At 38.5% G+C, this 11668-nt stretch overlaps 3 protein-coding genes across 3 annotated transcripts in view; 1 reads left to right on the top strand and 2 right to left on the bottom strand.

The window, feature by feature from the left end:
* Positions 1-789: 789 nt before the first annotated feature.
* Positions 790-4507, top strand: LOC107672398 (uncharacterized). The gene is made up of 4 exons (XM_016465558.1): positions 790-1453; positions 1558-1690; positions 2300-2434; positions 2543-4507. Exons 1-4 carry the CDS (start codon positions 922-924, stop codon positions 4005-4007), a joined length of 2265 nt encoding a protein of 754 aa, XP_016321044.1. The 5' UTR covers positions 790-921; the 3' UTR covers positions 4008-4507.
* Positions 4508-6237: 1730 nt separating this feature from the next.
* LOC107672389 (dehydrogenase/reductase SDR family member 11-like) lies at positions 6238-8934 on the bottom strand. Its single transcript, XM_016465553.1, has 7 exons — positions 8736-8934; positions 7510-7719; positions 7331-7425; positions 7106-7235; positions 6904-6996; positions 6763-6828; positions 6238-6498 (listed from the first exon to the last, which is right to left on the bottom strand). Exons 1-7 carry the CDS (start codon positions 8865-8867, stop codon positions 6457-6459), a joined length of 768 nt encoding a protein of 255 aa, XP_016321039.1. The 5' UTR covers positions 8868-8934; the 3' UTR covers positions 6238-6456.
* A 935-nt stretch (positions 8935-9869) lies between these two features.
* The window catches only part of LOC107672392 (dehydrogenase/reductase SDR family member 11-like), a 2602-nt gene continuing 803 nt past the window's right edge, over positions 9870-11668 (bottom strand). Inside the window, exons 2-7 of the mRNA XM_016465556.1 lie at positions 10840-11049; positions 10652-10746; positions 10428-10557; positions 10246-10338; positions 10105-10170; positions 9870-9984 (exon numbers count right to left, since the gene is read on the bottom strand). Coding sequence (XP_016321042.1) covers positions 9943-9984; positions 10105-10170; positions 10246-10338; positions 10428-10557; positions 10652-10746; positions 10840-11049 — 636 coding nt within the window. The 3' untranslated portion in view covers positions 9870-9942. The remainder of the gene's footprint in view (positions 9985-10104; positions 10171-10245; positions 10339-10427; positions 10558-10651; positions 10747-10839; positions 11050-11668) is intronic.

The following is an 11668-nucleotide window of genomic DNA, read 5'->3' as shown; positions in this document are numbered from 1 at the left end:
ACAAACACTCAAAAAAATGCTTGGTTAAATACAACCCAATTGCTGAGTTTGTCCCTATTTTACCCAGCACTGGGTTGTATTTAACCCAGCATTTTTTAGAGTGTATGTTCTGATTCAACGCCCCTAGCGCAGTCAGCTTAACTCAAATAGGTTTTAAACAAAATGCAAACGTTTGAGATATATTTGTGATGTGTAAATAAATAACAAATTGATAAATAATGACTAATTCTGACACAAAGCTCTCAAACAGCGAATTATTGCGCCGTAACCTCTGATTTAGGAATTACTTGTAGGCAAATTTTTTTTGTGGTTAATTAAACGTTGTTTGAAAACAAAGTATTTTACTTTTATCTAAAAAAAAGAATAGCCTAGGCTATCTCCAATCTTTTGTTTGGAACGTCTTTGTAGAATTCATATAGGCCTACCTAAATTTGCCTTAAATAGTCTACTTGTAGCTTAAATCTGTCTTATGCTTTAATGCCATGCCTTTCTATTGTGCTAACATGTAATAAAAACAAAAAATAACAATAATACAAAATGTGGTTTCGACAAAGCATTGGTTTACTTTTAAAAAGAAATAAAACAAGAATACGTTGCCTTGCAACATTTCCCTCGCAAATCAGAGAAATGCGAATTTGCCTTTTGCAAATATATAAGGTCCACTGGAAATGAGAATCCATTGGAAATCATTGCACACTGTTCGCTTGCCACATGAACGCCAGGAGGAGGAAACAGATGCACATTAGGGTATTCAAGTTCATTGGAGAAGGAAAGGGTTAATTAAATGACAGACCCCTCCCATTATTGACCGGCAATATATTAATACCCATGGCAGCCGGTGAAAGAAGCCGGTACTCGTTGGACAGGAGAGGCTGCGGTGCTGTCTGAGACTCTGTGGTGCTGAAAGTGCCGCCCGCCACGATGTGGTCCGTGTTTTTCGTGTTTCTGTCTTATTTAGACAGGAACTTTGTTAAAGGCGAATTCTTAAGCCAAGCTTCAGAGGCAGAAAAAGAGAGCAAAGAGCTCTTTTACATGCTCAACAACACTCTTTGCGCCAAAAGTTCGGTTGTGGGAGAGTATCACCTCCATCAGGTCACTGATGGGGCTGAAGAGGTTCGCTCTGTGCATGACTCTGAGGGCCGCCTGGTCGACTGCTCTGTGATCCAAAACGAAATGCAAGTTAAATCCTTCATGCACGTGTGCAGACTTGGGCTAAGAAACCAAATGAGCTCCGATTTGAAGGTGAGTTTGACTGGGGTGTCCGAAGCGAAGGCGAACTGTAACAAGCTGAAATCAAAAGGCGACAGGAATGTGACCACGACAACAAAACAAGCAAAAGAGCCGAACTCTGATGCAGCGAACAATAAAAAGACGCGAACCAAGCGAGGCTTCACGTATCCCGGGACACTTTGGTGTGGTGCAGGAAACATCGCAGATCATTATGATCAGTTAGGTGAGTTGACTTTAATTCACTGACTTGAGTAGCTTATTATTTTTCATTTTCATACTGTAGCAGGTGTTAAGGCATTTTGTGCATGTGATTTTTTTCCCCCTCAGGCGAATTCGAAGAGACCGACCAATGTTGCCGCGTTCACGATCACTGCCCATATGTCATCCATGCGTTCTCCTCCAATTATGGATACACCAACTTTAAATGGCACTCCCTTAGCCACTGCGACTGCGACAATGCGTAAGTCTGATGTGGTCCAGATATGAAAGTATGATAGATGACAGCAGCTTCCAGCAGCATGACATGCAATACTTCATTTAAAACTACTTTAAACACTTAAAAATCCTACTGTTGTCTATATGCCGTTTTTTACAACTTTATATTAATTGTGAGACACTTATTATGATAATTTTTGTGTTTTTATTTTATTCTATTAATTTGAATGACTAAAATGTGTCTAAAATTATGGAAAAATCTGACAATTATGCACAAAATTAAATTTTAACCTACAAATTTTCTTGCTATTTGTCAGCTACCTGCAAAACATTAACATGTGCTTAATTTGGAGATGTTACAACAATCAACACCAATTAATGTTTACTGAAAATTATTTTTCATAGAACCATCATAAGGATAACTAAATGTAAGGCTTAGATCAGGCAGAAAAATCAAGTTAATGTTTGCAGCAGGTTACAAATTTTTGCAGTGTATGTTTTCAAAAGTAATTTTTTAAACTGATGTTAGACCTGCAATCAAATGTAAATGCTGAAAAAAAATAGACATTTTGAAATCATCTCCAAATCTATTTAAGCTAATGAACATTTATACGCATACATCTGCATCTTACAGCTTAAAGGAATGCCTGAGACTTGTCAATGACACTTCATCCCGAGTGGTTGGACAAGCCTTCTTTAATGTGATCGAAGTTCCTTGCTTTGAGTTTTCATTTGAAGAGCAGTGTGTTGAGCGTCACTGGTATGGGGTGTAAGTATCAAATTCTATGTAATTCTATCCAATTCCTTCCTTATACTCTGGCGTACAGTCTACAGTAGCCAAATTAATGCAGTTTTTACTCTTCTCTCCATCATAAAGGTGTAAAAAGTATGACCGAGTTCCTGTCGCAGTGATTAAAGAATCAATCCATTATGACTTTGGAGGCATTGATGTCATTGATGTATTGACTATCGCTCCTCCTAAGAAGAAACAATCAGACGAAGAAAAGCAGAACGCAACAACCTCTGAAAGCACAACGCAGTCATCATTCTCTGAATCAAAGACCGCCGCCCCTGAAGAGCCCTCGCTCACAAACATGGTGACGGCTGCAGAGGATTTCATTAAAGTGCTCGCCACAGTCTCCACCTCTCAAAGCTCGTCCGCAGACGCAGGTAAAGGAGAAACTCAGACGTCAGAGAAGAAGAGGAAGAAAAATTCCAGCAAGAAGAAAAAAGAGAACAAGAAGAAAAGAGGAAAGGGTAAAGGCATGAAGAAGAATAAAAAACTTGGCGCCGTATTAAAGGTCGACGAAGGAACAACCGGAGTGCCGTCGACCGGTCAGACAGAGGAGGTCATGGGTAAGAACAACTTTGCGGAGGAAGCAGCGAAGATGAATCGGTTTAGAATAAAAGAAAACAATTTCATGAACAGCGAGCTAGACTCTGAAGGAAATTCTAATAAGATGATGAGAGATGATCCTCAGAGGACAGTGAATGATAATCAGGATGTTGTTACCATTACCACCTCAATAAAGACAGATAAAGAACCAGAGATTCTACAGCACAGACAAGCAAACGACACAGAGTTAGTCTCCACCTCGCCTACAGCTCACATTACCCCAGCTGTCCGTGATAAGACCAGAGCTAAGCTGAGACAAAGAGCCGGAAAGAAAAAGCGAAGAAAAAACAACCCTTCCACAGAAGCCAAGGAACAAACTCTCTCGACTAGTCCGCCTGAAGGTGTCAGCCTCGTAACGTCAAAACCTGAGAGTCCAGCTGCCGCTGTAAGAAACGAGGTGATGCAAAGTACAATGCACACGGAAGAAAAGGGACCTGTAGTCACTGCTACACAAAAAACACCCATTGTTAGAACCAAAAAGCCAAGTTTGAGGCAGAGAGAAGGAAGAAAGAGAATGAGGAAAATCATTGCTTCCTCTACAGAAAAACCTCCTCGTGATATCAGCTCTCAGGATCCACTATTGTTCACAGGTTCTCCAACTGTCGGGCCAACCGATGTACTAGAGCGACTGGGATTGGACCGACTTGAAAACCCAACAGAAAGTTTGAAGGACACCAATGGTAGAAAGAACAAAGGAAGGCGTGTAATCAAAATCTGCTACGAAGCCGTTTTGCCTGACGTTGCAGACACGACACCCCTCCCGACTCTGATCGAAAAGGACACCGAGTTTCAGTTGAAGGATCTTGAGATGAACACAGCACCAATGTTTCCTCCCCTACAGACTAACACTCCATCCACGGCAACCCGCAGACCTAGGAACACGAAAATGAAGAGAAGCAGGGAGCGAGGAAATCGAGAAAAGCGTGGAAAAGTTAAGAGAGAATGAAACTCAAGAAGGTCCGCATGGTGCGACCAAATGTTTTTTTATCTTCTAGGCTGCCATACGATATTGTTTTAATAAGCAGCATGTTTTTACCTACTCTGTTTTTATAGCTCCGTTGATGGTAGACTGACAGATCAGATCAATTTTATGAAGCATGTGTTTCTCGACATGATTGCTGAATAAAGTAAATAAGAGCACTGGTGGTCCTTCCATATCATGGTTTGAGAAAACAGTCCTCTTCTTCACAGTATGGGTTTTGTTCTTAATAAACAAAAAGTTAAGTGTTCCTCCAGGTAACCTGATTATTTACAGCATTTGCCCTTCTGTATAAAAAAACCCTATCTGCAGTGCACTGAGTCCATTTATGATAGTCTTTGTTCTTGCATAGACTTTGCCAGAGGACTTAAGCAGAAAGGGTCACATTCTTCTCAAAGGATAATCTGCTTTACCTCACCCTCCCTCCGACATTAAATGAGTATTGAAACACTGGACTCAAATCTCCTGTCAGCTGACCCTCACATGCTCTTGTTAGAAAGCAAGGCCTTAGTTTGCAGAATCGCAGTCTGAAGTTCTGATTCAAGCCACAGTGTTACAATAATGCATATGAAGTAGGAATTACTTCATGTAGAGGTTTGGACATGCATCATTAATCAATGTGTGAATTATGGGGTTCGGGGGATCAGACCTCCTAATCAGGACTTGAACTATAAAAGTTGGGGCCACTGAAAATATATATGTTTCAACAGGGTTTTCAAACATGTTCTCTTGGAATATATACACTACTCAAGGGAGCCCAATGTGGGATTTCCTTTATTCAAATGAGGGACCACCCAAATGTATTCATATTATGGCCTGAGCCGAACATCACACCATTTTGCATCACACCAACTTCCTCCTCCGCGACCCCGCTGTACTCAGCAGTTTCAGAATGAGTGTGTGAAAACAATGTGGAGTCTTATACCAGCTCCCTGGTTCCCAGACATGGAATAATAATCCAGCATTCAGAGGGTGTAGACGTTATGAAATAATATACATTCCAAAAACAGTACAATAGTATCACTTACAAAGCATAAAAGACAATTCACGATTGATTCCGCAGCGTTTCGTGCTGTTACGGTCATGGAAATGGGGTTAAGAGGGCGGGACCGTGTTCCCATGAGAACAAGAGGCTTTTGCTGACTAACTGCACGTTCTGTCCGCATGCTGAGACGAGACGTGACGGGTCATCTAAGACCACAGAGGAACTCCAATGAAAGTCAAGCGGGTAAAAAGTATGAAAAGTGGCTAAATAACTAATCTGACTATGTTTGGTTTAAAGCAAGGTAATGTTTATGAGCTTTACATTTTTAAGCAGAGTATTTTAATGGCAAAACAATGCTTCCCTCACAGCATTAACACATGTTTTATACTCAGGGCTGAACATTTCTGGTTGCTAGGCATTTTTCCTTGAGATGCCAATCATGCATGAGGAGGAAACATTGGGCCTGAGCAGCTATAGAGTCTGAAACTGAAAGCAAGTGCACAAATCAGTTGAATGATTGTCATTTACACTATAAATACACAAAAGTAACACTTGTTTTGTAATACCTTTCAATACTATACTATGTTTTTGGAGGAAAACAAGGTGTCAAGACTCTTTTACTAACCTCAACCATGTTTGACAAAATAATTTATTAAGGTATCGTTTTCCACAATTGGCATGGTAACGCTGGCAGTAGTTTGCGTTTCAATTTTCAATAGATATCATCCTTGGTTTCAGAGAGAACCAGAAAAACCAGAAGAGCTATTTGGTAATTTCCTCACACCCAAACTGTAGGAATAAAAATACAGTTTATCAAAAGTGAAAACGGTCTAGTTATGGATATACCAGCATGGATATACTGGCAATTCAAAAATATCAGTTTAAATGCACATGATTTCTTTTATCCATGAAACAGAGGTAATGTTTGAAGAATATCCTTGCTGTTCTTACAATTAAAGTGAATAAGGATTGAAGCCGTCAAGCTCCAAAATAACACAAAAGCATCATAAATGTATGTCATAAAACACTGCACTATAGTTCAAGTCTTCAGAAGTAAATTAAGTGTTAAGTAAGTCAGTAACTTACTTAATCGTGAAGTCTGATTAAAGCCATTGATGCAATGTAAACCATTAATTTGGAGCTGCAAATTCAAAGCTAAAGTCAGCACTGATTCTTTGTAAATGTTTATCAATATGTCAAGCCAAATAAATCACAGTAATACCGCATTAAGCAAGGCTGATGTTTTTAATATTTAAGTAAAACAGCACCAAGAGTATTAAGAACTTTTTCTAAAAATCCCAATTTTTGTCTGTCTTGTAACTTTTTTCTCTGCAATTATTTTATAGATTTATTTATTTTTGTACTTCAAATTCTGTACTTCATCACTGTCACAGTGTGTCGAGATGCTTGATCCCATTTATCTTGATCCCGTTACATCGACTGCTCCACTGGCGTGATCTCAATGTCACCAATCTACACAAAAGGAAGGAAAAACTATTATATTAAACAATTCAGCCATTAAATCAAGATATTACCTAAAAAATACAATGCAGAAATGTTCCAATGCTGCTCAAATTGATTCTACATCAGTATAAACCAACAAAGAACAGCAATTAGTCTAATTTCTGACAAATTCTTATCACCAAAATATCCCATTCATCTCATAATCAGAACATTGATTAAGTGACAGCAAATATTAACAGCACAACAGTTTCTCCAGTGATGAATGATGCTTACTTGAACATGAGGAGGAGCACTCAGGACATACACCACTGCGTTTGCTATGTCATCTGCTTGTAGGCACTGTAAATATGATATTTAAACACATAAATGATGACCTTCAACATATTGTGTATAGTAAGGAATCATTGTCTATACCTTTACACTTTTGTAGGTAGCAACAGCTATTTCTGGGTTTTCGCTAAAGAGTCGGTAGGCAAATTCTGTCTCCACTAAGCCAGGAGAAATACACTGTTAAAGAAAGAGCACACTTAGTACCAACTTGCAATAGGACATGCAGTAATCATATTACATAAATAAAGTGTTCAACAGAAGCACATCTTGATCCTCCTGCTCTTACTGTGGCACGTATGTGGGTTTTGGCCTCTCGTAACTCTTGCCTCAAACCTTCTGTGAGAGCCGTCACTGCATATTTGCTGGCAGTGTAGAAGTGTGCATCAGCATTGTTGACGACCCGGTGTCCACAAATACTAAAACATGTATTTTAAGACATTGAATGCTTGTGCCTGAACATAGACAGGAAAATGAGTACACAGAACAAAGGTGCAATAAAATACACCGGTACCTATTGATATTAATGATATGACCATCATCAACTTTTCTTTCTTTCATGGACTGGTAAGCCTCACGGGTGCACACTGACAGGGCAATGACATTCACCTGCAAAATGTGAACATTTGGCCATGACTAGTATGACTCATTTGGCATGTTAGATAAGGAAAACTGCTTATTTGAGTTACATACATCCATTATAGTTCTCCAGGCACTGGTTTTGCCGCTCAGTAGAGGCCCTTGGAGAGCCAAACCAGCATTATTAATGCACACGTCAATGCCCTGATGTTGAACTTTGATCCAGGAGAACATGGATAACATGTCGTCTTCTACAGACAGATCACATTTGTATGGGATCAGAGTGCCGCTGAATCCACTACTGACACATTCTGCTGCCAATTTCTGTGAAAGGAAAGAGTACTTTGAGATTCACATTTCACAAAGCTCAAAAACCATTGGCAGAGGGTTATAAACGTATTATTGCTACTGCTCTTGTATCATAATTTGTCAGAATGCAATATACACTGCATCATTCTTGTTAACAGGGATAGTTCACCACAAAATGAAAAGTCTGTCATCATTTACTCCCCTTCAAGTTGGAAATAAGTTTCTTTCTTCTGTTGAACATATTTTGAAAAATGTGTGTAACCAAACAGTTGATGAACCATTTGACTTCCAAAGTTGTTTTCCTTACAATAAAGTCAATGGGGTCCATCAAACAACATTGTAACCCATATTCTTCTTCTTCAAAAAAAATCTTCATTTATGTTAAACAAAAGAAGGTTAGGAACTACTTGAGGGCAAGTAAACATTGACAGAATTTAAAATGTTAGTGAACTGTTTATTTAATCTTTGCTACAGAGGGATAGACGCTGCATTCGCAGCTTCAAGATATACATCATTTACATTTATTTATTTTAGCAGACATTTCCATCCAAAACACTTGCTAATGAAGCCTGAGATGGCCTACAGATCTCAAAAACGGACTTACTTAATTGAATGTCCCCTTTTGTTTTCCAAGAAACCATACAGATTTAATATAACATGAGAGTGATAAATTATTATTCAGTTATACTGAATCAATAGAGACCAATACAGGCTGTGGACTATCTCTGTATAAACCGTCTGCTCGTGTTTCGTGCGAGGTGCTACATAAATTAGCCCTACCCTTACGAAAAAGAAGTTTATTCAAGTGTGCTATTAGTATCTTACAAGTATACTACTAGTACACTGATATTTGTATACTTACTACATAAAGTATACTTAAAAATATACTTGAACTTTACTTAAGTATACTTACTAAAATAAACTTGAAGTATACTACTTTTTGGTAAGGGTGCCTACGATTTCCTCACGATTTCTTTTTTTTTTTTCTGCAGCATAATATGCCGATTTATTCGTCATAGCTGTATAATTACCTGAATTTGCTCCATATTTCTGGCACAGCCGACCACCTTCATGCCATGCTGGACGAGAGACTTTGCGATTTCAGCTCCGATTCCCACTGAAGCTCCAGTGACTAGAGCAACCCTGCCTCTCCAGCGATCCATGTTACAAGTTCATACAACTCTTACAGAAAATCTGCTGCCAGTGATCTTCACTGCAATCCCCTATGTAAACGAACACTCCCGGACGAACTGGCCAATAGCAATGCACTTCCTATTCTACTAGCTATGCTGCATCACAGCACCTGATTTTTTACTCCAAGATTTCGCAGTCGCATTTATTCCAACGACCCCAAATTATTTGCAAGAGCTTTAATTTTGTTTTATCACGAAACAAAATTTAAAAAATAACAGCAAATCAAAATAAAACACTCCTGGCGTGTTTAGATATTCTTGCAGAGGATTCTAAGTGCCAACGGTTAGGCTACTTCTGTTTGAAATGACCCTAAAACGTCCAGTCTCCACTTTCCCTCTGGGTCAATACTTAAGAACTATTTAAAGGGATAGTTCGCCTAAAAATAAAAATTCTGTCATCATTTACTTACCATCCACTTGTTTCAAACCTGTATGAGCTTCTTTCTTGTGCTGAACACTAAAGAATGTTGGTAAACAAACAGTTTACTTCCATATATATATATTTTGCATATATGGAAGTCAATGGCAACCGTTAACTGTTTGGTTTTCAACATTCTTCAGAATTTCTTCAACAGCTGAAAGAAATGCATACAGGTTTGGAGCAATTTGAGGGTGAGGAAATCCCTCTATATCTTTAAAATACAAATATGGATATGCAGGTTCAAATACATAAAGCCATGTTTGGTAAGTAATAAAAAGTAACTTTTTAGTTTTGATTATATCTGCTCTCTATTGTATAGTTGGCACTTTTTAAACATAAAACCAGAGAGAGCTATTAAGCACCTAAAGTGTCTCAAAATAGTTAACACTGGTACATTAAACTTTAAATAATTTCAGTCACAATGAAAAAAGTAAACAGCATGATGAAACAGAACAGTGTTTTGTGTTCTAACAAATGCATTTCAAAAGATTTAAAGACTTGACAATTACTATTTACAACATAGGAATATATTGGACATTCCTGGTCTCTGATTGTGTGCAAACTTTTACGATGTTTGTTAAAGACGTTATGTCAGAGATGCTTCATTCTCTTTCTCTGTACAGTTTATGTCAGCTGCTCCACAGGCCTCATCTGAATGTCACCAATCTACAGAGAGCAAAGGAAAGTCAATTTTCTATTTCTAAAAAAGTTCATGGTTAGGCCAATGTCATAAAGCCAGCAGACATTAACAGCGCAATAGTTTCTCCAGTGATGGATGATGCTTACTTGAACATGAGGAGGCGCACTCAAGACATACAACACTGCGTTTGCGATGTCAACTGCTTGCAGGCACTGTAAATATAATTGTAAAAGGTAAACAATGACCTACAACATGCTCTGTAGACAAGAAACAGGATTTGTATATACCTTTATGCTTTTATAGGTAGCAGCAGCCTTTTCTGGGTTTTGACTAAAGAGCCGATAGGTTAACTCCGTCTCCACTAAACCAGGAGATATAGACTGTAATAAAAGAATTCTTAGTGCCAACAAGTGTTTAGACAAGTTTTATTTTGAATAATCATATTACTTCTTTATCCTTCTGCTCTTACTGTGGCACGTATGTGGGTTTTGGCCTCTCGTAACTCTTGCCGGAGACCTTCTGTAAGAGCCGTCACTGCATATTTGGAAGCGGTGTAGAAGTGTAAATCAGCATTGTGGAGGACACGATGTCCACACATACTAAAACATAGTAAGATATTTAAAGATATTGAATTGCTTGGTGCATGGCACAGGTAGCAATATAAATATGTCTAAAAATAAAACATTACAGTACCCATTAATATTAATGATATGACCATCATCAACTTTTCTTTCTTTCATGGACTGGTAAGCCTCACGGCCGCACACTGACACAGCAATGACATTCACCTGCAAAATTTGAAGACAACTACCATCACACAATCTCTAGCTGCATGTTTTCAGAACAGAAATGCATACTTATTTATTCTGTGATTCACATACATCCATCATAGTCCTCCAGCCACTGGTTTTGCCGCTCAGTAGAGGCTCTGGGAGAGCCAAACCAGCATTATTAATGCATACGTCAATGCCCTGATGTTGAACTTTGATCCAGGAGAACATGGATAACATGTCGTCTTCTACAGACAGATCACATTTATATGGGATCAGAGTGCCGCTGAATCCACTACTGACACATTCTGCTGCCAATTTCTGTGAAAGGAAAGAGTACTTTGAGATTTGCATTTCATGAAGGGTGCAAAGCTCAAACAATGGGCAGCAGGACAGCAAGTAATGGCAGACCAAGCAAAACATGTGAAACTGACACTGCCTCATTGGTATAATTAAGTTAATTATTATACCAATGTTTAGAACTTTGTCCTTATAGACACATTGTTCCCTGAGACATGAAGAAAGATGAAATGGTAAGGCATTTCAAACATTAAGATTGCATTATTAATATGTGATCAAACAGAGATCTCAATGACCGGTGTGTAAATGATGACAGTAATTTCTGACACCATTAACTTACCCTTATGTTCTTCCAAACCTTTACGACTTTTTATTGCTTGAAACATTAAGTGAGAATTAATGTGCACGCTGCCCTTTTTCCCCATATTTAAAGCATTAAAATTGCGCTGTCAAACTTGAAAAAAAGTAAATAGAACTTCAATAAACAAAATAATTAGTAGTATGGTGCATTTCACAAGGTGCAGTCAAGTAAAGCAGCTTACATTCATGGCCAAAAGTTTTGGCAGTGACATAAATTTGGTGTTTTGCAAAGTTTGTAAACTTTTTTATGCACAAAGTTTGGTTCCCCCCCCCCCCCCCC

Source organism: Sinocyclocheilus anshuiensis, unplaced genomic scaffold, assembly GCF_001515605.1.
Source record: "Sinocyclocheilus anshuiensis isolate Anshui unplaced genomic scaffold, SAMN03320099.WGS_v1.1 scaffold144, whole genome shotgun sequence".
NCBI classification, from domain to species: Eukaryota; Metazoa; Chordata; class Actinopteri; order Cypriniformes; family Cyprinidae; genus Sinocyclocheilus; species Sinocyclocheilus anshuiensis.
Note: the sequence above shows the minus strand (reverse complement) of the source record. Positions and strands in the feature narration are given on the sequence as shown.